We start from the raw sequence: 27,541 nt of genomic DNA on the forward strand, positions 1-27,541 counted from the left end.
GCCAGTGGATCTAGCTCGTCTCGGAAGTTCCGCTCCCTCCGTAGCCTTCCGTTTGACACATCCTCTAACAGTGCCAAATCATTGTGCGCCATGACGCATTGTGAGTACCTGCCTTTATATGCCCGTCGATTAGGTATCTGCTACACGTGTTAGAATTACCCTGATATCAGTGAATACATAATTTGCCCTACTGTTGTCTTACTATTGTCCTAAATCATTATGTTTCCCGTGTGCACTCCAGGGAGTTAGCTTGTTTGTTCGTTGTAGAAATGTAGTTGTTTTTATCCATTTCTTGCAAATAAACTGTTCATATATGAGAGGTAATATAACTTATAATTTATTTTACACGATCAGTTTCACACATTTCTCCCGTTTCTTTCTTCTGCCATCAGTGGCGCAGTTTCGCCTTACCCCAGGTATGTGCGTACGCATGGGTCAGAGTTGGCGTGGAGGACCGCACATTTTCCCGTCAAGTTCTCTTTTTATAAATCCCATGGTTTGCGTAGAGAGTGGCGTACGCCTTCTTTTGTGCGTACGCAACGTTTATAAATGAGGCCCCAGGGCCGGTCCAAACCTTCACATAGGGCCCTAAATAAAATTTGATTTTGGGGCCATTTATCAATGCCTCTTATAAAGTAATACGTTACATAATGATTCTGGGGGAATTCTGCACAGTTGTAGCATCATCCCAATATTCTGACTCATACTGGCTTTAATTTTAAATGGTAGTAATCTCAGAAGAATAGTCTTAGTATTCAAAATGGCACAATAATAAGATGTATACAGAATATAGTAAAAACCATTTAACCATGACAATAACTTTACTAGTTGTTTTATTTATATATATATATATATATATATATATATATATATATATATATATATATATATATATATATATATATATATATATATAGTGCAACAATAATATAAGAATTACAAAAATAACACTACAATGAGAGTCAAACTGAGTAAAACAGCAACTTGTTGATTCTCAAATAAGTGCAAATGCATAAAATAAAATAAACACAAAGATAACACAATACGTAAAGAACTTTTTCTGAAAACCACATACAATGTGCAAACGATTCACTCAAACTGGGGGCGGGGGGGTCTAAAATAATCTATGTAAATCCTGTTTGTTCCTATTTATCTTTTACTTCACATTATTCAGCCTATTGTTTTTATTTTTATTATTATTATTATTATTATTATTATTATTATTATTATTATAATGCCATGCCTTGGCTTGGGTAATTTTATCATCACACACAAACAATAAAATAAAATAAACAAATAAGAAATTAAATGAGCATGGCACTTAGTTCACTTATGCCTTGGGCTGCTGGCTCTGGAGAGAACACTAGGAAAAACACTAGCAGCACAGAGTTTAACAGTCGGCAGATGCCAAAATTATACCGAAAATGAAGATGGATGACATGAATGAAAACATAAACAGGTCCCTCAAGTCAAGCCAAAGCCACTCCAGATCTCCCCCTGGTGGCTGACTGCTGTATAGGTCATAAACCAACCCACATCTTCCTTGATGAATGAAGGGCTTATTGACACATGAGCCAAACCAAAAATACAAAGTACATTTTCTGTCATTTTACTAAAAACTGTTGTATACCCAAGTGTTTTTTTCCCAGTAAGTTTTGTTTAATTGGTTGTACGATGCTACAAAAACATCCTGATGAAGACTGATTCATGATAGGGTGAAGATCAACACTTAGGACATTTGGCATCAATTTTAAAGTAGAGGCACATCTTCAATCTTTATATTGTATGGTGCAATGTATCTTCAGTGACTTGGACAACATTATCAATGGGCCTTCATTAGCAGCAGAGAGGTGTTCAGAAAGTAGTGTGCTTACACTGTAGATGCACAGCAGCTGAGTGTGCATTATGCTCAACAGACTGTTCATATACAATGATTTACTATGATGTTATAGGCTACCGTCGTGCACTGAGCAGACAAAGAACTGCTGTTAACATGCACATCGTATGACATACTGCAGTGCAGGAAAGAAGGCTGACGTCACTGCAGCAAAATCATTAGCAGAAGAGGCTATGGCCTGGCCTCCACAGCAGGAACAAAGACATGGACATAGCATGTCTCTCCCTCCCTCTCTCTCTGGTAACACTGTTAGTGTTTGCATGAATTAAATTCCTGTGTGACCACAAAGATCTATCTGTAGTTCTCTGTGCAGCAAAATAATAATAAATTAAGACATGTTGTCATCAAGTGATCAACTCAACTTTGTAATTTTGCAAAGCAATTAGTGTTGGTGTGGTTTTCTTCATATACCACACCACACAATCCTTATTGACCAAGGGCCTGTAGTCTTTTACTTCTGAAGTATCAAGTATCCAGTCTCAACTCTGATGTGGATATGGGATGTAATGATGTATATGATGACATTGTTTGTGGACTCCAGAAAGAATAGATGCTGTAATGCAGCAGCTAATGGTGTATCCTAATAAAATAAAATAATGTTGTTCAAAGAAACCCTGAGCTATCATCTTGCAATCCACAAAGACATTTCATGAGAATATCCAGTCCAACCAGATTGTGCTTTCCCTGCTTTAATTGAAAATAAATAAAACAATTTATATGTACGTGATGTTTTGCACATTATTTTCAATAGGGGTGTAAGTGAAACAGGAGACAGCGTCTCCTCACTGAGCACATGGATAAGAGTGGACAGAAGGGTAGATGGAGCACATCGCTTTTTTTTTTTTTATCCACTATATCCGAGGAGTTAAGTAAGCAAATAGGTGACAGAGTGAAACTCCATGTGTCAAAGTGGTTTGGTGCTGTGTAGTTTTATATTGGTTGGCATACAATAGAATAAAAGTAGCAGCTTGGCTTGTCTCATGAACACTACAAACAACCCAATTTGAACAAAGTGCGTGGGGTTTTCTGCACTTCTCAATTGCCAGACCATGCAGCCATAAACCAGAGTGTGATGACACTCTTTGCTCAATACATCACTCTACTCACATATTTGTTTCCTGATATTGTGTGATGCAGAATGTTGCACATTTCATACTTTAAAGAAATAAAAACAAAGCCTGATTACCCGATCGATTCAGACCTTTGTGCCAGAGGGTCTCTAACTCTCTCTGTCTCTTAACTTACATACAGTACATAAATATTCCATGTTATGAATATCCTTCTACAGTGCTGTGCTCCAGTGCAGTAATTACTAAACATAGACATGAATCACCCTCGACTCGGCTCCTGCTCACATGAGCAAAGTGCATTTCAGTCATCTCCGTTCACTCCGGACGTGTTCTGCAGCCAAGACGGAACACAACAGCTCTGCTGGGAGGAGGATGATCACTATCTTGTCTCTGACAGGCCTCTTCAATTCTCCCCCACCCTGCACCTTTTTTTATAGGTCACAGCATCATTGGCTCACCTGTCACCAAACACCAGCTAAGGGTTAGAGAGGGCTGAGTTTTTAATTTGCCAAATCACCTGCCCCATTTTCAGATGAGTCATTTGACACCAAGAGGCTGCACAGCTCTGTTTAATTGTATTGCTCACCAATCCCTGGCAACAGACCTGAAGGTGATGGATTCAGTTTCCTTCATTTCTCCTCCACAAACTGTATTAAAGGATGTTCACGCTCAGCATCTACAATGTATTATACTCTTTTTACCCCAACGAATTCCTGACATCATATCCAGTCATGTGTGATAAAGCTGTACCTCCCTGTGGTTACATTTAAAACAACTGCAACTCACATAGCAATAAAGATGTTAACGTACTTTAAATCAAGTGTGGTCATAAAACCAATCATGTCTTCCTGTCTGCATAGACAGGCTTCATCCAATAATGTCTTGTGGCGTTCCACGCCCACTCCACGCAGATCCAACAACTGTCATGTGTCATAATATTTGTTATAATATATAATATATATAATGTTATAATAAGTTTGTTTTCAAATATGTGTTAATTTGGTCAAGTGATAAAATGAACTATACAAACATTTATAATTTGGTATTACTCTGTAACTATAAAATATGTAATAATAACAAAAAAGGTCTGGTTATTATGGGTAAAAGTGAGATTTCCTCACTATGACAAATTTGCTATGATATATTTGGTAAAAATGCTAGCAATATATTATTTTATTAGATACATTTAATGATCAATTAGTTTTCTTATGTACAATAATGAGACTTAGAGTCACAATCCTACTCATGACCACACCCAACACTTGAGTGTGGTCATACAGCAAAGGAAATTCAAGCATGTACTTCATTATCCTGCATACAATTTAATTAAAATCCTACATGTTCACGCCCTATTTTCCCCATATACTGCAACAGGGCTATACAGTAAATCCCCATTTTGACTGAAACATGAGACACATACTATGAGCACAGTTTGTGGAAATGGTAACAGATATTGCAGCCTGACACTGTCAAAGATACACAATTGATTTCATGGTCCCTACAGGAATTCTCTAAGCACCAGAAGGATCAGTTGCTAATGGTAACATCTGACTGGGGGTTAGTATTACTTGCTCAGCAGCCCAGTAAAAAAAAATCCCTGAGTCGTATATCCTGCACCTGCCTGTGTTTTGCCTGACATAAATGGTGCTAATGGGAGTGCAGTTATAAAACTGTGACAGGGGCTTTATGGGCAGCTTGCAGCAGGATGTGGAAAAATAACGCAAAGTGAGATGTGGTCTAACTGGCAACCACCCTGTATGTAACCCTGCCTTCCTCCTATGTCAGCTGGTATTGGCTTCATCTCCCCCCTGCAACCCTGAACAGGATGAGCAGAAGAAGATGGATGGATGAAGATGTGGCCGGAGAGAGGGTGAGACAGGGTGTAAGAAAAAGGGGGAGGGAGGAGGACGAGAAGAGGGAGAGTTACTGACCATGAAGCAGGTTGATTTGATTACACAGCAAAGACTAACATGAGCCATTTATTACACAGAGAACCAGAACTAGCTATGCAGACGTCGAGGGAATGAAAATTAAGTGTTGACGAATGGTAGGCTATACAAAAGATTATTATATTTATACTTCAGTGTGTAACAGGTGCACATCTTATGTGCTACACTGCATATAAGAAAATGCACAAGACGAAAGCATCACTGGAAACTAAAAGGAGGAGCCACACCCAGTTGACAGTGAGCATGCTCAGAATGACGTCAACTACACTGCTGGCCTGTCTCTCGACCTCAAATAAAATTACTCTGCACACAGAGAGAGAGAGGACACTGTCCAACCAACCCTGTCTTACAGAGAACCATCAAGGAAGCATTTATGGCAGCAAAAAACTAATGAAGGTGTTATTTCCACATTGGGCACACACATGACAGTAAGACAATCCCTTTTTAAGACAAGTGTGAAAAGCAGCAGACAATGTTCAATATCCAACACATAGCATGGACAATTTGACCACAAGCAGCCCCTGGTCAGTTTGTCTGTTTATGTCCCTGTGTCCTTGTGTACCTGATCCCTGAGTTTAGCCACCTGTTGCATGTCTACCCACCTATTTGATCCTCCACCTTTCTGTCTTTAAGATTTGTCCTTTCCATTAAAGTAAACTCACCACATCCCGCTTGTTCTGCAGGAGTCCTTCCTGTCTGCTATGTTGCCAGCAACCTTGACAGTATCAGCCAATTATATGATTGCTTTCAAAGTCACATTTAACACAAAGCAGTTAACATGTTGATAATGCCTTCTTCAAGACTGGTGCTGGATATGTCAGTGAGTTCATGGTTCTGCTGTATAACAGTCGCTATTCTATGACCCCATCAATATTTGAGTTCTGATTCAGAGTCTGCATGACTGTGCTGGGCCATGCACTGCCTGCACTAAAAACCAATTATTTATTTGGTGAAAATAACCAGTGTAATTCAACAGCTCGTACTCTAACACTGATGACTGGATTCACTGCATTTGAAAAGGATAGAATAACTGCAGAGTCATAGCTCTGTCCTAGATGCCCAGAATATCAATAAAGTATTCCATTACAGTAAAAGGAGAGAGAGAGACAGAGAGGAGAGAGGGAGGAGACAAATGGAAGAGAAAAAATCCAAATCAAATCAATGTGTCTCTGTGATTCAATTTAGAGTATAATTTCACATTTTCCTATTGGAAACCAGGTAACACAATTCTTACTTAATTTATTTGATACTGAAGTTAAAAACAACTAAAGTACAAGTGAGAAAGAGTGAACTTGTTTACAGTGTACAGGAATCACACTGGAGAAATAACAATCAAACATGGATGAATGAGCCACAGAGAAAAGCATTAATGAGGGTGTAAATCAGTGAGGCGAGGAGGGCTGGATGCAGGGAGACATCTTTAGTTATCACAGCAGTAATGTAGAAGCCAGTCTGGCCTCCTGCCAAATGCTCTGGTTAAAAGGGTGGAGCTGTCAAGACAGACAGGAAGACTGAGCACCGGTGAAGGCACAGAGAGAGGCAGAGTCGCTCCCTGAATGGTAGGGAGTGGCCAAAGCTTGTATGCTGATGTGTGACTGAGAGAGGAAGAGTTCATGTGGGTGGGGTGAGGAGAAATGAGGAAGTGGGAGGCGATGGGGGATGATGGGATAGCCAGTGCGAGTGCATAAAAACCCGTGGCGGTCTTCAGTCTAATGTCCTGTTGCTTCACGAGCATCGCCAAACCTTCAGCTCTCCACCTTTCTACAGCGACACAGAACAGAACGAGACAAACATGAGCCACTCTTCAATGCATACCTCCACTTCCTACAGGCGCACTTTTGGAAGCCCTCACCCCATCCCCATGTCCTCCTACTCATCTGTGTCGTCCAGAATGCCCCAATCTGGGGGGCGGTACATGCGGGCAGCTTCACCTGCTGTGACATCTCGTACCACCACCTACCAACAACATCGTTCTCGCCCCACCGCTCAGCCCCCTCGTTTGAGCTACGACAAGGTGGACTTCACCCTGGCTGAAGCCGTGAACCAGGAGTTCCTCACTACCCGCAGCAACGAGAAGGCCGAACTGCAGGAGCTCAACGACCGATTTGCCAGTTTCATCGAGAAGGTGCGCTACCTGGAGCAGCAGAACGGTGCACTGCAGCAGGAACTAAACCAGTTCAAGGGCCAGCATCAGCATGGCCAGCCCAACCGAGCCTCTGAGATGTTCCAGGAGGAGCTGAGGGAGCTACGGCGCCAGATGGACGATGTCGGCAAGGAGAGGGACCAGTACCAGATGGAGAGGGACAACCTCGCTGAAGACCTGGCTCTGCTCAAGCAGAGGTTGGTACCAGCATGAAGAGATGAGAAAGAATAAAGCAGTAGTGTAGAAGATCAGTTACATGATTGGAGCTTCTGATGTTGAGAAAGATAATAGAGAAATGCTTATAAGTGATAACTTCAGTTGGCTGAAGGTCAGTAGGAATAGAGAAAGTTACGACCTGTCCAGCTCTTTAAAATTATGTTTTTTAGTTCCTCCAAATTGTCCAGTTGTAGGTTTTTCAATTATAAACATTGAGCTAATGGCTGCTGCACTTTCCACCAATGTCTCCATCACAGTCATTGATACAAGCACAGAGGAGGTAGAGATTCCTAAGGCACCTTTCCAGTGGACACAGATATGATGGTTGAGTAGGGCGTGGCATGTGAGCAGAGTGGACAATAGAGCAACTGCATGATACAGGACACTGCACTGCATCACATGCATCATTGCATAATGTAATCTATGTGTATGTTACTCATTCTGTTTTTAATGCGCTGAAATTAACATAAACAGGGTGTTTGGGGTAACGTGTTCTCATGCAGGAAAGTTAAAAACACTATTTACTATCAAACTAGATCATGAAGATAAATAACGTCTTTCCTTAAAAGAAAAAAAAAGAATGTATTGACTTAAAAATGTGCACAATGCAAAGAGGGAGAAGAGATCAGAGTGGAGCATCATGGAAGGACCAGACAAAGGGTGGGGCCGGCTGAGGAGTGGGGAGGGGAGGAGGAGGAGAGGATGGATATCAGGCGTGGCAAGAGCAGCCTCAGGAAAAATCAATGTGACTCAATGACTCCATTAGGTGTTTTGAGTGTCCCTCTGTGCTGATGGGATGGTGCCAGGGACCCCATTAGGACAAAAGGGCCCCGAGTAACATCACATGAATTAAAGATGAGGGAGCGGATCTCACTATGTGGTGCTTTCCCCACTAATCTACTTTATGTTTGGTCCGAGAATGCCCTCTGTCTGACAGGACAGATGCAGCCCTAGGTCCAGACATTGACCACACATGAAACCCATCAATAAAATAGTTAGCAGGAAACTCACATATTGTAGATTGTGATATAATATGTGATAAGTCATTGCGGATGGTCAGGAATTCTAACTGATGTTCTGATGTTCTGTTGCACAGAGCAACTAGGAGATTTCTACTCACCCAAGCCTGGATAGGATGCTAATTCATCGCAGTTTCCCTCTCCCTATACCCCCCTTTCATGGCAGGCTGACATTTTTTAAATTTCTTTGCTGCTTTTTTTCTGGAGAATGAATTAATACTTCTGCTTCTTACAGTTTTACAAATGTCTCAGTTTGCTAAAAAACAACAACCCACAAACTACATAGTTCATATAACAACCTTGTAAATATTCCTCCTTTGTCTCTTGAATCAATAGTGATCACTGTAACGAGAGCAATTTGAATCTTTAAAAAGAGGGGGAAGTGTGTGTACATAACCTTAATTGAATGAGTGTGGATGACCCTATTGACCTGTGGGCAAACCACATTAGTTGAGAGGCACAGCTGGTGATCCCACTGGGTACACAACCAAAACCTTTCCTTTTTTTACAGGACACTGAATTAACTAATTGATCCAGCTGCTGCTCTGGTGCAACCTTAGACAGAAAGGGTGTTCTACTCATTCAGTGTCTGAACTATTCTCTCTCACTCTTGTTGTCAAGGTTTGATGAAGAGGCCCAGAAGAGGGCAGATGCTGAGAATAACCTGGTTGCATTTCGAAAGGTAAACACTCACTTCACTGGTGATTAAAAAGTGTCCTCAGGCTCAGGTAACAGGTCAACATGAACAGCTTTGTTCTATGGTCCACACTTGAATTATAGTAGTCATAGTAATGTGATAGAACAAAGAAAAAAAACATTATTCATCCAAATTAATGTGTTAAGCCTTATTTTGTTGAGTCACTATGTGAGGCTATTAAAATGTATTGTAGTTACTGTTGACAGTGTTAAAATTCTCAACATATAGTGTCATTTCTTAGTATATTGACATAAAGTGCAATGAGATTTTTCTCCACATTTTAACTCAAACAAACATATAATGGCATTTATCAGTGGTCAAACAATGAAAAAAAATCATGTTGCTATTTTTGTAACTGATGTTTTGTTTCTCATATGAAAACCTAGGATGTGGATGATGCCACAATGTCCCGTCTGGAGCTGGAAAGAAAGATTGAGTCTCTGATGGATGAGATTGAATTCCTCAAGAAACTCCATGATGAAGTAAGTGACACTTGCTCATGAGAGTCACTAAACAATTAGAGGGGTCCTTTTCTTTAAAGAGTTATTAAGAAATGGTATCCGAAATGCATGCAATTTATAGATAAGAGCTTCCTCAGCATATACGCCAACTTCAGGGAACACTCATAGCCATTCACTAAATTAATTAAATGACAATATTTTGATGCATTTTCTCCTTATGATAATTTATAGGAAATCCAAGATGTGCAAGTGAGTGTCCAGACCCACCAGCTGAAGATGGAGGTGGACAGCAGCTCCAGGCCAGATCTTACTGGTGCTCTGAGGGACATCAGGGCTCAGTATGAGACCATTGCCTCAAAGAACATGCAGGAATCTGAGGACTGGTACAAGTCCAAGGTGGGTTGACGGACAAAAGGACAGATAATCTCACATAAACTCTCAAACACACATTCATGCTCGTGTGCTCCATTTTCTTACAGTTTGTTGATTTTACTGAGTCTGCAAAGCGCAACACTGATGCTCTGAGGCAGGCCAAGCAGGAGAGCAATGAGTCCAGGAGGCAGATACAGTCTCTCAACTGTGAAGTTGATGCACTGAAAAACACGGTGAGGCAAATGTATACCACTAATTTGTGGTGCAGTATTAAAAGCGTTTTCACATTTCTTACTGAGTTGACGTGTGCTTTTCAGAATGAAGCTCTGCTGAGGCAGATGCGTGAAATGGAGGACCAGTTTAGCAATGAGATCATCAACTACCAGGACAATGTTGGCAGAATGGAGGACGAAATCCGCCACCTGAAGGAGGAGATGGCTCGCCACCTCCGGGAGTACCAGGACCTCCTCAATGTTAAAATGGCTCTGGACATTGAGATTGCCACTTACCGTAAACTGCTGGAGGGGGAGGAGAGCAGGTGAGGGAGAAATATTCTATCAGAGAAATTTGCTCATTAACAGTGAAGTAGTGATAAAATATCACTTTGTGTGTTAGATAAATGTTGGATGGGTGATAGATGCTCTGTGTGATTCTCTGTGCAGTCCCTGCAAAAGCAGTGTGATACATTTACAATCAACGTTTCTTTTCTAGGATTACTGTTCCCATCTTAAACCTCGGCATGAGCAACCACCTCGGAGATCGAGGTAAGCTTAACTTCAAAAATAAGCCTTTACTTTTCCATTATACATCAAGTCTGTGTCCTATTAATGAACATAATTCAAGCAGAAACACAAATCATCTATTTTGTGGAACGGAAATGAACTGAGCAGTTATTTGACCTGATTTTTCCTAGACTATGAACGCACTCCAGACAGCGGGAGCAAAAGGACTGTGGTGATAAAGACGGTTGAGACTCGAGATGGAGAGGTACAGTGTTTTATACAAAATAAACCCTAACCTAACCCTTTAAAGAAATATATCTCCTTTTATATATTATTTGTTTTATGAAAACATACAATTTAAAGTTACAGACTACAAATTAAAATGGATGTCACTGAATCTATCTTTTGTATGCCAGGTGGTGAAGGAATCCAGGAGGGAGACGGACAGGGACTCAGCCCGCACTGATAAAAATGAGAAGGATGATAAGGATGACTAGAAAGAGAAACTGATGAGAGAATGCAACGATCGGTGTCATGATAGATTAAAAAAATCTGAAAAAATCAAGTAGAAAAAACTATCAAAACTCATATATGTAATCCTCATTCCCTCTAGTTATGTGTCTATCTGTCTAGCATAGAGTCTCAGTAATGGTGCAATGTTAATTGAATTCCTTTAGACAGTTACCCCTTGGTGCTATTGAAGCCAAGTGCTAAACACACGTGTCATCTATAGGGCGATAGCAAAGCCACTTTATTTACATACCACCTGAGGCCTTGATTTACCGTGCAATCCCGTGGAATCCTTAGACGACCACACATTTGTAGCAGCTTATTTAACTACAGGCTAAAATACCTAGTTCAAACCCAGGATGTTAGGAGTTTGTGTTTCATAGATTTGACATGGTAACGAGCCTTCAAACACTGCCCTCCGGTCTGCACACCTTATATGACAGACCGGGAATAAATTCACGTGTTGGCTTTTGTTTTAGAAGCTTTGCTTTCCTCTTATTATTGTGCAAAGGGAAAAATCAGTGAAGATGTGGACCATTTCTTAACAGGAAATGTTGACATTAACAGCTGACTGAAAAAACTTTCTCTGAATGTGCTTTGCAATGCTGTGTGTAACTGGCAAGACTGAAGAATGAATATGTACGTGCAAATAAAGTTAATTGGAGCAAGTCTGTGTTGTCTTGACTTTCTGTCTTAGGACTGATATGAAGTAAAACAGTTGTTCCTGTTGGTGAAGAGATATAAACTCGGGACAAAAACAGAGCAGCTCACTTCCACATGTCTACAGGAAGCAGAAAAGCCACTTTATTATTATAACTATAGGCCCTTTTATAGGCAGACAGTTTGACTGATACTGTAATTTCCATTCAAATGGATCTGTTCTGTGTAAAGACAATTATGCCTTTATGCCTGCCTTTTGCAGGGAGAAATTTTAATACGTTTCGGCAGGAAAAGCATTAAAAGAGTTACTTATCACAATAATGATGTCTGTGAGCCAGCATGCACCCTGAAACTGAGGAAGCTAAATAGAACTCAACCACCATCAATTCAGTTATTTAGACCTGTGCTTTTCCCACTGTTACCTGTCAAAATGACATCTGAGCAAAAGGCCTATTGATCTGAATTGAATAGGCACATGTGTAAATTATATAATGAATTATGTTATATTTACAGTGATAAATACACACTGGCTCACTGTTACACAGAACCATCAATAATATTATCAATAACATATGTGTGTTTGCTGCAAAAAAAAAATGACAAAATGCATTATTTACTTCTTGATCATATAATGGCCTACGTGGTGAAACCCCTTTTCTGCAGTAAAAAGCAGGCTTATGAGAATCAACTGTATTAGTTGCAAGTCAAATACCTTAACTGTACCTTCTGGTTGCTTCTTTTCACTTATTTGGCTTTTGACATGTCTGAAGTCATCGCCACACTTACCTTATTATCTTCACCTTTAAGCTTCATGTTCATGCTCCACCTGTTGTTTGGCAGGAGAATTATACCTGGGTCACGTGGCATCAGATTAATAAATAAATGATTAAAAAGCTGAACTTAGTCTTTGTCTTACTTACAAAGGCTTTTCTTTTACGTTTACAAAAAAAAAAAAAAAAAACATCCTGCGAACCTATGAATCAAGTTGATTTGTAAAGTTATCAACATCCGGTTTTCTAAATAAAACACCAAGGCGAGTGCACGCTTGATACGCACATCTTTCAATTGGAAAAATGATGACAGTCCGCACAGTATAAGTTTGAGCATGTTTACTGTAAAAATGTCTGATTGTCAATACTAGCTCAAGAACACAACGTTATCAGTCTTGTTCAGAACATTTAGAGAACTCTCTTAATACAGCTGCTCAAATCCAGCTATTAGGTCTGAAATGTATAGCTGTGACTGATTTTTCCCATTTAAATATGTGCTTTCAAACGTGCACCGGATGTAGACAACCTTCGTAAGAATGGTGTAACGAGTGTAGCTTGACCACACTGCTCTACTCACATTTTTTTGCCCTGAGTATCATTCAGGCGGCAACTTTGCTTAAACTGCAGGTGAATTATACTCAGTTCACAATCCATAGTTCATTCAAACATGTTCTATTGTCTTTAAACGGTCTTTTTTATCATCGAAATATGATGACACATACGCGATAATACTTTTCGTATACACTTTCTAACAAAGTGCTGCCTGAAATACCAAACTGAGGGTGTAATTTTAACTACAAGTGACGACATTCTACATCCGGTTTTTTGTGTTGGCGCGAGACTTGTGTGATGTGTCTGGATTGTGAGAGAAACTGACAGCGGCTAAAAGTTATTGTTTTAAAGAGTGTAAACGAAGCGAAGCGTCTGCAACCGCAGCTGCTGGACTCAATAACAACACTAAAACTTCAGGTAACTTCTTTCTCTACGTCTGTGTTGTTTTTCTGTATGCTGAGAATTAGACTGAAGCAGTAAGTTATTGTTAACTAGTGGCTACATAACATTAGCAAGACACTGCAGCTAATAACACGACATGACCACGGTATTGCTATATTATTTGCTTTATTTAAGGGCAAAAATGACCAGTAAGGTAATTGCTAAACTATCTTAAATAGCATTACTTTCATTGTCATTATATTAGTAGAGAACACGTCAAGTGATTACAGCACTTACGTTTGTTTGCTTTTTACCTTCCCATGACAGTAAACTGAATACTATTGAATTCAAAAGTGCAACGTGCAATCCCTGACAAACTGGATATTTATACTGTACTGTATTGGTTTTGTTCACATTGCTCTATCATTGTATACATCCTTGTGTTTATAATACATGCTCCATGTCACTTTACTTCCTGTCCTGCTGAATGTCTGAACATTTGCCATGATGAAGTTATAGAGCAGTCATCTTATCTAGTCCTATCTGTTGGATTGAGCAGCCAATAAACAAAGCTGTTTTTATTAATATATCACTTAAATCGTTTGAAAATATTTTCTAGTGCCAAAAAAAAGTAGTGAATTGAGACTAGTATCTTCAGTCCTTCTAATAACAAACAAAGATAAGCTTAGTTGTGATTCACAAACAAACCGCTTTGTCTTTTGCTGTCTTGATTTGGGTCATTCTTATTTGACGAGGACTAATACTGTGAATTCATGCGTCGTCTCTCTTACTGTGTGCCACTGTGTGGTTGATGAAACAGGGCCTTCACCTTCATGCTGGCTGATGGTGTACAGACTTATTCAGGATGAATTGCGAACTCCTGGCAACTTGCAGTGCTCTTGGTTATCTGGAGGGTAACACCTATCACAAGGAAAGCGACTGTCTGGGTGAGTGGTTCTGGGTAAAGTGGTAAACATTTTTGTTTGTTTGAACAAAATATGTTTAAAATAACATTTTGTTTTAGAGCTGTCATCATTTTAGCCGTTTTGTTGTCTCTGCCATACAGAGAGTGTGAAAGACTTGATAAGGTATTTACGCCATGAAGATGACACTCGTGATGTTCGTCAGCAGCTGGGAGCAGCCCAGATTGTACAGAATGATCTTCTACCTATTATCATCCAACATGGACAAGAGAAAGCTTTATTTGATGCCTCTATCAGGTAAGAAAATGTATTTAGTAATACAATAGTATTATTTAGTAATAGCATAAGAATGTTAAAGTGACATTAAAAAACGTTTTTATTTTGCAGTTTTGTGTGGAATCTGAAGAACTTGGTAAATGATGTAAGATGTTGCTCACATATTTGTTTCTTCTCAGGCTCATGGTCAACCTCACTCAGCCTGCTATGCTCTGCTTTGGTAAAGTCCCCGACGACCCCATATTCAGACACCACTTTCTGCAAGTGACCTCTCATTTACAGGCCTATAAAGAGGTATTGCCTCCTTTTAATTGTAATGTGACAATTTATTTAATATGTTAAAGGTTGGTTTGAAAACTGAAGTTCAGTAAGTAGTTTCAATAATTGTTCTTTTGCATCCTCTCCATTATTCTCAGGCATTTGCAAATGAACGAGTGTTTGGTATTTTAAGTGAAACACTTTACAACCTTCTACAGCTGGTGAGTTATTTACTGATCAACATCTTTGGCTGCTTCTGACCTGTTTACTTAATTATGGCGTACATTAGTTCTGTTTGAACACATGTTTCTTTGCCAGGACTGGGAGCAGAGGCAGGAGGAGGATAATCTGCTAATAGAGAGGATTTTGCTGCTGGTCAGGAATGTGCTTCATGTTCCTGCAGACCCCAATGAGGAGAAGGTCTGTCCTTAAAACAAATGCCAATGTGATTTTATTGTTTACGAGCTCTTTGGTTTATCACTCATCTCAGTTAACTCTAATTCCTCCTTTTACGTCTCTGCTTCCCAATGTAGAAAGTAGATGATGATGCCAGCATCCATGATAGGCTGCTGTGGGCCATTCACATGAGTGGTTTTGATGACCTGGTCAAGTTCCTGGCATCAGCTCAGAATGAGCAGCAGTGGAGCATGCACGTGTTGGAAATCATCTCACTCATGTTCAGAGATCAGGTCCGATCATATAATGTTTTGGAGGCACATTTGGAGATTGCTGGCTGTTTTCTGTGTTTTGTGAGCGTTTCTTGTTTTCCTGCAGACCCCAGAGGCTTTGGTCAGTGCCGGTCATGCTCGATCAACGGAAGAGAAGCAGAGAGACTCTCAGGAGCTGGAGTCTCTTAGGCAGAGAGAGCAGGCTGCGACGCGTTCGCGCAAATTACAGCGAGGAACCAGGTGACGCACAAGTTAATGCTCTGTAGTGCACATTGGCCTAGCTACAAGTGTTTAGTTTCGTTTTGTCGAAGCCTCCTGTCTACAGTTTAGATTCTCAGCCCGAGTCTGACCCGATATTTTCCGCCACTATCCTCGGGCTTGGCCGGGTCGGGCCCTTGATCAAGCATTTGTGGGTTTTTTTCCCTCGCCATATTTGGGTGTAAAAACCTGTGGCCGCGAACGCATCGTTTAAAGACCAGGAAGCGTATGGTCATTAGCAACATATGTGTTCATGGAAGCGGATCTCAGCGGCTATGGTATTGTTGTAAATTAGACTGTGGCAGCAGGTACAACAAGCTCCCGCTGTGGGGAGGACGTGGACATACGTGTACATTTACGGCTCACGTATTAAAAAATTGTCGGGTTTAAATCAGACGCGGGCTCGTAATTACAGTTAATGTGTTGGGTTGGGCTGGGCTTGGACAAAACGTGCACAGGCTAGGGTCGGGTCGGGCTTGATTTTTTTGGGCCCGATGTAGTCACAATTTACCATGTGGAGGTTTTGTAACCAAAGGCTCCTCTCAGATGATGGCAGCTGTCCAACTAATATGTGCCATAGTTTATTATCTTTTTTATTTCCACAAAATTGTGATACAGTGTGAGAAATACAACTAGAATGAATTATACTTGTAAACTGATTTTTTTTTGTTTTTTGTTTTTTTAGGCACTCTCGCTTTGGAGGCTCCTTTGTTGTGGAAGGTCTCAAGGCAATTGGAGACAATGATGTTATCTATCACAGAAATCTGAATAATGTGGGTAGTTTAATTAAAAAAAACAAAAAACTTTTTGTTAAGGTTAACAATAAAACATGTTCTATTTAATCTATGTTTTTTATTTTATCTTTTTAAGTTCAAAAACTATACTCATGACACGGGCAAAGCAGTGAGACGTGTACCCAAGAGGAATCGCCAGGCCAAGGAAAGTAAGGAGAAACGGCGCTCAGCCATAAATGTGCGTCTCTTCCTGCGAGAATTTTGTGTGGACTTCTTGGAGAACTGCTACAACCGCCTCATGTACCTGGTCAAGGTAAAGCCACTGTTTCATGAATTACTTTGTTGTATTATATTTACTTTTTGTAGCCAATGCCGAACAGATATTTAGTTTAATTGGTCATAAACATTTATGTTGACATGCGACACACACTCAAATGCCTTGTTGAACTCGCACAGAGTTGCTCTCATCAAAACAGTAAATAAGAAAACAGAACATAATAAAATTATGTTCTGTTTTCTTATTTACTGTTTCTTTGCCATCCACTCTGTGTCAGACTTCGATTTCCCTTGTGTTCTCAACAGGAAAATCTGATTCGAGAGCAAACACAGCAACACGATGAAACCTATTACCTCTGGGCTCTCAGCTTTTTCATGGCCTTCAATCGTGGTGACAGTTTCCGTGCAGACTTGGTGTCTGAGACAATGTCCATCCGTGCTTTTCACTTCATTGAGCGCAACATCACCAACTACTATGAGATGATACTTACTGATCGTAAAGAGGCAACATCCTGGTCCCGCAGGTGAGAACGAAGCAGGCCTGCAAGTATTTCACAATCCCAGCTTTGACAGCTGATCTCTTTGTGGTTAAAAATCCAGCTGAAATGAACACATATGAAACAGGCAAACAATGTACAATAAACTTGTTTATTAAACATTGTTTCCAAATGTTGTAATAAATAACATTATGTAATGGAACTTCCTGAAGTAATTTACTTAATGCTATGGTCGGCATTAATAACTGATTTGTTCTGCTGCTTTTTTCCTTTGATTTGTGTATGTGTGTTCAGGCCTGCCACAACACTGCTAAAACTCAAGATTGAAAATAAATAATAGATGTCAATGTTATGTTATATTGCCTTAAATTTTTGTCATTGTCTAAACATTTACTGGGAGTTTGCTGGTGAATTTTGGCTAATGTTACTTTTTTTTTCTCGTTAGGATGCACTTGGCTCTAAAGGCGTATCAAGAACTGTTGCTGACTGTGAACGAGATGGACCACTCAAGGGATGAGAGCATCCGTCAGAGCTCCAATGTTATCAAAAGTAAGATGCTCATACCTCTTTTCAAGTGTCCTTTTTTATTTTGTTTCATCATATATAGGGTTGTAGTACAGTTTTGCACTCCATCTCCAATGTCATGCAGTCCGTCATTCCATTCAAACAATTTCCAACATTAAACATCAAACATCAAATTATTGTGATGTAGGTAACATATTCTACCTGATGGAATACCGAGAGATTTTCCTGACCCTGCTGAGGAAGTTTGATGAAACCCATCAGCCTCACTCTTACCTCAAAGACTTAGTGGAGACGACTCATCTCTTCTTGCGTATGTTGGAACGCTTTTGCACAGGTCGCAGGAACTTGATGGTTCAGGTAATTCCTTCTGTTAGATTTTTTTAGTGTGTATGTAAATGTCAGTAGTGCCTGCTTAAAATATTAATATCTTGCTCTGGTTATTCTGCAGAAAAAGAAAGTGAAGCGGAGAAAGTCTCGAGGTAATAAAAATCCACCATCTGCAGATACGAGTCCAGAAGCCCTGGAGGAGACGTGGAAGATTGTGGAGGAAGAGCTGAAGGCTTCAGGCTTCCAGGTCTGTGTGAGAATTGACCTCAGAGGGACCAGAAACATTTTAACTCCTTGTCTGGATTTTAAATTGTTTTACAGACTTTTTATTTTATTTTAATGACGTGAAAGGTGGGAGAGAGAGGGAACCGACTAAGCTATCGACCGCCAGAGACAATTTGACAGATCTTATTGTGCTCAAGAGTTTCTCTTTAAAGAGTTCCTCCAAACTTGTTTAAGTAATCAAATAATGGTTCAAATTTACCAGCACTGAAGATTATTTTTCTGTCTTCTGTTTGCAGTTGTCAGAGTCTATAACTGAAAGCATCGTACCTTTCGATGCCACATCTGAAATTCCTCTGGAGGAGCAGCGAACAGAGGCTATGGTTCGAGTTAAGGATGCAATGCTAGCTCGACTGGGACCAGAAGCACTGGGACTGCTGCGAGCTGCCAGGTAGGTCACTTAGACTCATAATCATTTGCATTCTTTAATTTCTTGAATCATATTTGTATATCCCTGAAAGCTGACTTTCCAATTTCCCCTGTTCTAATGTTCTAACAGTCCTAATATGTTTAAAAAGTATTATTTTATTTGTCATCTTACCCTTTTATTTAATAGCCATAATAATTTGAAGTATTTCATAACTGCTGCAGATGTATTTATTTATGATTTCCCATAGATGATCTAATCCCAGTATGTTTCTGTTCTCTTTCTCTTCTCGTGCTCAGGGAGGTGTGGCCGGAGGGAGACGTGTTTGGTGCAGCTGATGTGGAACCTGAAGAAGAACTCCAGCTTCTCAAACAGATTCTTCACGCCAACCTGCCAAGTACGTTTTTGAAATTATAATACTGCCCCTCTGCAAGGCTTACAGTTAAAGGTCTGGTTTGTAAGAATTAGTGTCATTTTATGGTGGGACTATAGATTTAAAGGTGCATCTTTCTAATCTTACCTAATAGTCTTCTTCTGACATGTAAAGAGAGAATAATAGCGGTAGCCAAGTGGTTAAATAGGTGGACTTGTGTCGGGAAGGTTGTAGGATTGATTCCGGGACAGTGTCAACATTATTTACCTTATTATTGTATAAAGCATTAATAAGCTTGCATGCATAAAATATTACCATAAATAAATATATTGGGTGTGTGGTGGTAATTTGCCACAATGTCTCACTCACTCTAAGGTTTTGTCAGAAGTTGGCAGCCCTGCTATATAACATTGTAAAAGGAGAGGCAAAAATGAAGGACAGTTCTGTCAAATATTATGCATAAAGTTATTCCATCTGATATATCCATCCCTAGTCAGCAGCTAATGTTACCATAAATTATTATACATCTAGATCTTTACTGAAAGAACAGAATTGTGTGTCTTAGAGACACTTATTTATGATAAAACGCTTGTTTCTCGCTCGTTGCTGACGGAGTTACATGTCAACCGCTCTGGCAACCTCGACTCTGGAAGGGAGGGGTGGAGTGGGAGGCGGATACGACTCGCCGCAGTGTTTTGATTTTGAGTGTAGTAACCGTTTTTGGCCACATTGTTACAGATAGCGCCTTTAAATACTCAAGTAATCCACCACTAGCACCTCATTTTCCACATCAGGGAACTACAGTGGCCTTCGCACTAGGGCTGTAACGATGCGTATCGAAATCGAAATCGCGATACTCAGAGCCATGAACCTGTGTCGTGGCTGAGAAAACAGAATCGCGAAACGCCCTTTCTAACTCCCAATTATTTTTCCAGTCAGCCACATGATATGAGCAGTTAGTGCTACCAAACTTATTTTTATTAGGGGTGTCAAATTATCGCGTTAATTGTGATTCATTAATTACAGTCATCATTAACGCGTTATGTTTTTTAATCGCGTTAATCTCTTCTTTACTGATGTCTTCATTTGTGTAGACAGCTTATTGTTGTGCCACCCACCCCCAGTCCTAAACATTAGCGCAAGCTCGTGCGCACTGCACGCACACACACATGCTTGGACACGCAGAGCCACTGGAGAGAACAGCTGTTGTCACCATGTAGGCTAACGTTACAGGTGACTGGCCACAGACAGCTGCCGAAGCTACATAGTTACCTTGCATAGTGACTCGTCCTCCTCAATGCGCGCACCATCATCTGAGAGCACAGGGAGCCTGGACAGCAGGCTCACCTTTTCGTGCACAGCTTCTTTGACCTCGTTGGTCGTGAACTTTCCATGTTTGTGACACTTCGAATTTTTTAATTTGATTTCTTTGTCGAGGTGCGCACATGTCGATTGTCGACAAAAAAGTCCCATCCCTACTCATGTTACCTTTGACCTTCAGGGTCGTCTGCTCCTGAGCCCATGGTAGAGGAGGATGATGACGATGATCTAGAGTTAGAAGAAGAAGAGCTGGATTCTGTCCAAGTTTCTGAAACTGAGTTCAACTTATTGGACTTCATCAAGAGGTGAACAAAAGAGTTGTGTTAACCTTCATTGTGGCTGGTCACTCTGTGAGATTCCTCACAGAACATGTTGTCTTTGTCCCTCCCCTCACAGGTTTGCCAGCCCTAATATTGTGCATCCATACCTCATCCTACTGAAATCATACACGAAAAACTCTCCCCACACAAACCACTGCATTGCACGAATGCTGCACCGCGTGGCTTTTGACCTCAAAATGGACGCCCTGCTTTTCCAGCTGTCAGTCTTCAACCTTTTCAACAAAATCCTGAGTGACCCTGCTGCAGCTGCTTACAGGGTACAGTGATATAATAGGAGAGAAAGTAAAAAAAAATGTTATTGTCATGCAAGTATGTGGAGATTAGAGCCCAGAGCTCACCTTTCATACTTTTCTTCACAGGAACTGGTGACCTTTGCCAAGTATGTGCTGAACCGTTTCTTTTCACTGGCAGCAAAAAACAACAAGGCATATGTTGAGCTGCTCTTCTGGAAAAATGTGGGAGCTGTGCGTGAGATGACGGAAGGCTACACCAAGGATGGGTTTGTCTCTTTCTTTGTTTTGTGTTTTTTTTTACTGCAACGGTACATCGTTTACCTACAAGTTACAGGATATAGATGCATTTTCATTCAAATCCTTACAGTATATGGTAACTAGCAAATCTAGTGCACTACCATTTCAAATATAGTCTCTCTCATTGGGTTTCTAAATATGCCAGAGAGGGAAAGAAGCCAAACTGGACTGAAGAGGAGGAGGAAGAGTTGCGTAAGCTCTATGAGGAGCATCAACACTCTGAAGGTAACCTTTCTTTTTTCCATTTATTGTGTTAAATTATGACACCTTTGCTCACCATGTACCTGCTTCCTCTGCTCTTGTGCTTTAGTCCCAGACATTGTGGAGACTTTGCTGCCTTTACTCAGCAGCGGGGAGCGAACTCGGCGCCAGGTAGTGACACAGCTGGTGCGTATGGGTCTGGTGGACAACGCTAAGGAACTGAAGAAACAGAAGTATGTACTCAAGGAATTTGATCATTTATTTTTATTGAACTAGGAATTGAATCTGAGATTAAAAATCTGGATCGCAAGAGTGTCCTGGCCAAGACCAGGATTACAACTATGTATGTTTTATTAAACATACAGAATATAATGTAAATAATATAAATAATATACATGAAGTTAAAATAAAAGATTACATGATCAGAAAATGTCCAAATAAATTAATATAACGTGCAATCAAGTGCATGTTTTTGTTGTTTTGTTTTTTTCTGTCATGTACACAGAGTATTTGCTTGTTTCTGAACAAGAAACACGACACAAAGAACTATTTACACATTGCAAAATTGAGACAAACACAACAACCAAAAAAAAGATAAAATACATACAGGATAAATACAAGCTGAAAACAACTTCGAAGTAGCCTACAAATTTGTATAGACACACATATACAAAAATATAAGTGTAATAAAAAAAACACTATACCAGAGTTCAAAGAATTCAGAGTTTGGCAGCTGTTAAACTGCAAATATCTTCCTAATGGCCTCATCCAATAGCTTAGTATCATTAAACAGAAATTTAATGAGTGATTCATTTAAAAACACTTTGCATGAGTGCTGATGAAAATGTAATGGGGATTATACCACAGAATGGCTTCCTAAAATTACTGTTTGTATAATTTTTCAAAGGAAAGGTACCCAGATTGTACTTTGGACGGAGGACCAAGAGCTGGAGCTACAGATGCTGTTTGGGGAGTACAAAGACTCTGATGGTATAAAAATGACGTGCTTGTTCACAGTACCTTTCTCTTTTTGTTTACAGTCCTGATAAAACCTGTATTGTAAACTGTTGAAAACTGAGCTAGTTTGAGTGTCTTTGGTGCTGACAATCTATTGTGCTCTCACAGACGTGCTGGGAAACATCCTGAAGAAGCTGACAGCCAAGCGCTCCCGCGCACGAGTGGTGGACAAGCTGCTCAGTATGGGCCTGGTGTCAGAGAGAAGGGAGCTGTATAAGAAGAGAAGTCGCAATGCTCAACGAAAGAGCTCTGGAAAAGCAATGGTAAAGTCATTTTAAACATACAGTATTCAGGTCTTTTACAATATGGCTAGGGATGCACCGATTAATCGGCCAGTGACCGTAACCGGACGATTTTCACGTGATCGGCCGCAATCGGCGACCGGCCGGTCAGACAGAAATATTCAGATTTCAATAAGCCGATCAAATGCACCCGCATCGCGCAGCATCAGCAACACGTGCACGCAGCTACACGCACATGTAGTAGAGTGTAGGGCTGTATACCGGTTCACACCGTTATGATATGAATTTTTAATATACCCCCATACCAGTGTATTTGATTACACAACATGCGCGCAGCTGCGGCGCTGCTATCTGCTTTGCGAGTGAGAGGTCTGCATGTAAACGTTTCATTAATGTTTATATATTTGTTTCAATCACTGAATGAAGCCGGTCGTATTTGGGACAAGAGTCAGGACCTTAAATCACTTGCACAAAACGTTTGATCAGCACTCAGCATCTGTTTGTTTGTTATTTAAACCAGTGTGCGCAGAGAACGCGAGGCACGGGGCGGGAGAGAGAGAGAGAGAGAGATGTGCGCTCTTGGTCATTAGTTAATTTACTTATTTGTGTTTAGGTACTATGTTGTGAAATATGTTTAAACTTAAATAAACTACACATACAGGTAGTGCTTTGTTTTTGTATTTTTTAGTTGGATATTGGATGTGAACTGATTGTACACTATGTTAAAATGTTCTATTAAAGAAAATATGCAAAATATATATATTTCTGTATGCTGTAAAGTGGTTTTAAAAATTGAAATCGGTATCGGCAGGTCAAACTTCTTGAAAAATCGGAAATCGGAATCGGCCCCAAAAATGGTCGGTGCATCCCTAAATAAGACTGTAAAAAACTTTAAAATATGTCAATGCTGTCTTCCATTACCTAATATATACCCAGGTATATTTTAAGAAAACTGACTTGGCAGTAAAGGCTGTATACTGTGTCTTCTGCAACAGACTGAAGAAGAGTTCCTGACGGGACTAACGCAAGGTTCTCCAGATGATGAGGTGGACAGAGATGATGATGATGATGAAGATGAAGATGATGAGGTGGAGGATGAGTCTGAAGAGAGTGAGGATGAGGAAGATGAAGAGCAGACAAGGGCAAAGTCACAAAATGGCAGCATGAGGAAAAGCCAAAGCATGGTATCCACAGGGCAGAGGAGACCCAATGTGGGCACCATGGTAAATGCTTTGCGACAGGAAGGTGAGAATGAGTAATACGGACAGTTGTTATTAGATTAGAAGTAAGTCTGTAACGATACGCATATTGAAACCACCCACGAGCCTGTGTCACAGTTGGAACAGTCCGATTCACAACACACACCCTCCAACTCCTTCCAATCCAGATACAGACCAGTGAGCTGTCGGACTGTCAACACTTTAAAAATATATCATTAATTAATTAATTAATTAAAGTAACCCCAAGTGTTTTTTGGGTTTTTAAAAAAAAAAAAAAAAGAAAGACGAATGATGGGCAACACGTCTAACATGTCGATGCACGTTCAACGACACCGTCCCGAGATTAATTTTAGTGGGACGTGTAGGAAATGCCTACTGCCACGGTCTATCATTATTTATATGTATATTTTCATTTCACATGAAGTTACCAGCTAAGTCGAACCGGTAGTAAATATTTCATGATGATGTATTTATTTGTACAAACGGGAATGAAATGTTTTTTAAATGTTTCTATTTAACAGGCATGAGTGGGCCGCTCCTGTGGCTGCAGAATTCTCTAAACAAAACAGCAGATCGCCGTAAAGACGATGGTTAGTAACTGCAACTTTATGAGCTATCACAACATTTGGAGGTTTATTTACTTCATTACAGAGCCTGAGTTATTGTGAGTGAGCGTGCCGTAAAAAAATCTTTGTGGTTCATTCCACAGGTTCGTCCCAGCCTGTGCCACTGGTTCCTCTGACGGAGACGAATGAAGATGCCATGGACAACAAGAAGTTTCAGAGGCTGCTACGTAAACTGGGGCTACGTCCACCAGCAGATGAACAGGTGTGTGTGTGTTTTGTATGGTATCTTTGTGAGGAGCAAAGAAACTTTGGTCAAAGACATTTTGACCTTGCATTCCGTCACCTCTTAAAGGGGCTTTTTGAGGGTTAATATTTGGCTTAACCCTGGATTTCCACTCACACCGTTGCAAATCACTTCCATTCTAATCAATGAGAGCATTTCCACCAGACACGCTGTGGAACGTCTCAGCAGCGTCCCAGAAGCGGCTCGCCGCGCCAGCACTTTCGATAGGAAGCAGTTCTATTTTTGCCGTTGCCGCTGCTGAACCGTGTAAATTTCACAGAGCAGATCGCAACCAGACAGGAAAAGCGAAATCAACTCAAAGTAAAACATTTCTGCCCCCCTTTCAAAATAAAACACAATATGCAGGTCATATAGCCTATCACAACTTAACATCAACATTATGTCGTGACCGGTGCTACCAGGTCAAAAGTCAATTAATCAGAGCATCTCGGAGAGTCATAATGTACGAGATGAGACTGTTTGTTGAAGTGGTGAAACTGAAAATCATTTATGACACCAAATCAACAGTTTTTCCATGTCGGAGAATGAAAGAAGCTGTGTTGTTGTTGTTCCTTTATACACACACAGTCTTGTTACCTCTCTGACCTAAACAATGACCTTGTAAGGACCTCATGGAGTCCTAACCTCATAATTATTTAATAATAAGAACTTTTTAGTTTTTAAGACATTAAGACAGTGGCCACGACGTATGTATTTATTCATTCATACATATATTCTTTGATGAGGCCTGTTTTTAAATGGGCCTCTTAAAATTCATCCCTTTCCCATGGCATTTGACACAGTGCGAGATGTTAGCCTTTTTTTACTTATTTGTCTTTTATGTGTTTTACATCTTACTGTGCTGCACTTTGGCCAACTGTGTTCTTTTTAAACATGCACTATAAGTAAAATTTGATTAGATTTCGACTGAAATATGTTAATAAATGTTTATCAGGAAACTTTCTGGAGAATCCCAGCAAAAATGAGCACGTCTCAGCTCCGGAGTGCAGCTGCAGCTCTTAGTCCAAGTGAAGATGAACCAAAAGGTGGCGAAGAGCAAGACGAGCCCAGGAGCTCGACTGAAAAACCTCAGCAGGAGGATGAGGAGGATGAGGGCATCTCAGGTGAACAGAGGGATCAGGCTCTGAGAGCTCTGCTGCTCGCACGCAAGAGGAAACACCGATCCACTGAGTGTCCAGGTGTGTGTGTGGGGGGCGAATGGCACAACCATTGCTTTGTGGTGTCGGATGGCACCAGTTAATTGCAGCTTTCTCACATGGTGTTTTAGCATTAAGTTACATGCTGCACATACATTCTGCTACAGCTTGCTTTGGCCAAGAATGTGGTATAGAAAAGGTTGTTTCTGATTTGATTTTCTGAGAATATATTTTAAGAATAGAACAGAATATAAATTTACTGCCTCAATTGTTTTGGTTTGGAACTGAAAACCTTCACTGTAAAGCATTTTTCTGCTTCAGTTTGCAATGAAAACCCTCGGCTAATTAATGGGTGGGTCATGGATTAAGTTGATGTTTGTTTTGTTTTTAGCCCCTGTGTCAGATTTCACCCCCACTGAGGACACAGAAAGCACAGCTGCGAGGTGAGGTGTTTTATTTATCACTTTGGCCAATCCACAGCTGAGAAATGTCTATTTGTATTTCTAAATTTCCTTCAAATATATTTTTGTACACACCAGGTCCCAAGAGAAGACCTCGACTAAGAGAAGCAGAGTGTTGGATGATGATGATGATGAGGAGGAGAACGGTATTTTTCTCACATTGAGAACACATTTTAATGTGTTTGAAAGTGAACTTGGTTTAAGTTTTATTGCACATTTTACACTGAAAGCTTCATGTATGTACCACAGAGATAGGGTTCAGCATTAAAGCCCCCATTTTGTATTGATCAAATTTTGAACTACAGATCTATTTAAATTTGTAAATAGCCTGAGAGGTTTCATGTCGCTCATGGAGAAAAACATCTACTTGACCAAAACATAACCACCATAATGACTTTTTTTTTTATTGAATGACGGGAACATTCTGGAACAGTTGGGGTTTACTATTAGTATGAATTAAACCTTAATTAACACATAGATGACAAAATATAAATACATTTTCATCAGAGGGGCTGTAATCAGTGTTTCACTAGTGTTGGGGTTATCACTCTCTGTGGCGTTAAGTCATGATTGAAGTACAGTGTTAATGCAATTCTATCTTTACAGAGAATGGCTCCTCTGCTGCGATGGACATAGATGCCAAGAGTGATGCAGAATCAGAAGAGGACGATGTCTCTGTTCCTGTGAAACGTAGACGCAAGATGGTCTTAATTGACGAAGAGGAAGATGAGGATTAGTGAGAACCTTTTAATGGACATGGGAGACATAATACTCCCTACCTTGCTCTGAGCTGGATACAGCTCTCCGGTGGGTCTGAATTTCAGACAGTGGAAAAGCGATTAATATGGAACACATATGGTTTTGTTACCTCTTTGGTTATCAATTGAGCTGTTTTTGTTTCAACATTCTTGTTCTAATTTGTTATTTTCCTCAAAACAGGCCATTGTTTGTCAACCAACAATTATCTTTGATTTCAAAGTTACTGGATTTGTATAAAAAATGTTTTACTTGTCAGTCCTT

At 40.2% G+C, this 27,541-nt stretch overlaps 2 protein-coding genes across 2 annotated transcripts; both read left to right on the forward strand.

The window, feature by feature from the left end:
• Positions 1-6,628: 6,628 nt before the first annotated feature.
• On the forward strand, positions 6,629-11,043 carry prph (peripherin; the record flags this gene model as incomplete). The annotated part of the gene is given in 10 exon segments (XM_083887530.1): positions 6,629-6,701; positions 6,704-7,260; positions 8,920-8,976; positions 9,378-9,473; positions 9,684-9,848; positions 9,932-10,057; positions 10,142-10,362; positions 10,536-10,588; positions 10,738-10,811; positions 10,963-11,043. Coding segments are annotated over 10 exon segments (1,503 nt in total).
• A 3,241-nt stretch (positions 11,044-14,284) lies between these two features.
• On the forward strand, positions 14,285-27,258 carry timeless (timeless circadian clock; the record flags this gene model as incomplete). Its single annotated transcript, XM_083888403.1, has 29 exons — positions 14,285-14,366; positions 14,486-14,639; positions 14,798-14,912; positions 15,035-15,097; positions 15,195-15,296; positions 15,410-15,565; positions 15,651-15,784; positions 16,488-16,575; positions 16,673-16,849; positions 17,119-17,336; positions 17,755-17,858; positions 18,022-18,191; positions 18,283-18,408; positions 18,683-18,834; positions 19,110-19,207; positions 20,685-20,808; positions 20,900-21,101; positions 21,204-21,343; positions 21,520-21,599; positions 21,685-21,808; positions 22,483-22,565; positions 22,701-22,855; positions 23,830-24,079; positions 24,576-24,644; positions 24,764-24,882; positions 25,859-26,102; positions 26,464-26,503; positions 26,600-26,667; positions 27,128-27,258. 29 exons carry the CDS (start codon positions 14,285-14,287, stop codon positions 27,256-27,258), a joined length of 3,768 nt encoding a protein of 1,255 aa, XP_083744529.1.
• Positions 27,259-27,541: the final 283 nt, after the last annotated feature.

The sequence above is a fragment of the Microchirus variegatus genome, assembly GCF_963457635.1.
Source record: "Microchirus variegatus genome assembly, chromosome: 4".
NCBI classification, from domain to species: domain Eukaryota; kingdom Metazoa; phylum Chordata; class Actinopteri; order Pleuronectiformes; family Soleidae; genus Microchirus; species Microchirus variegatus.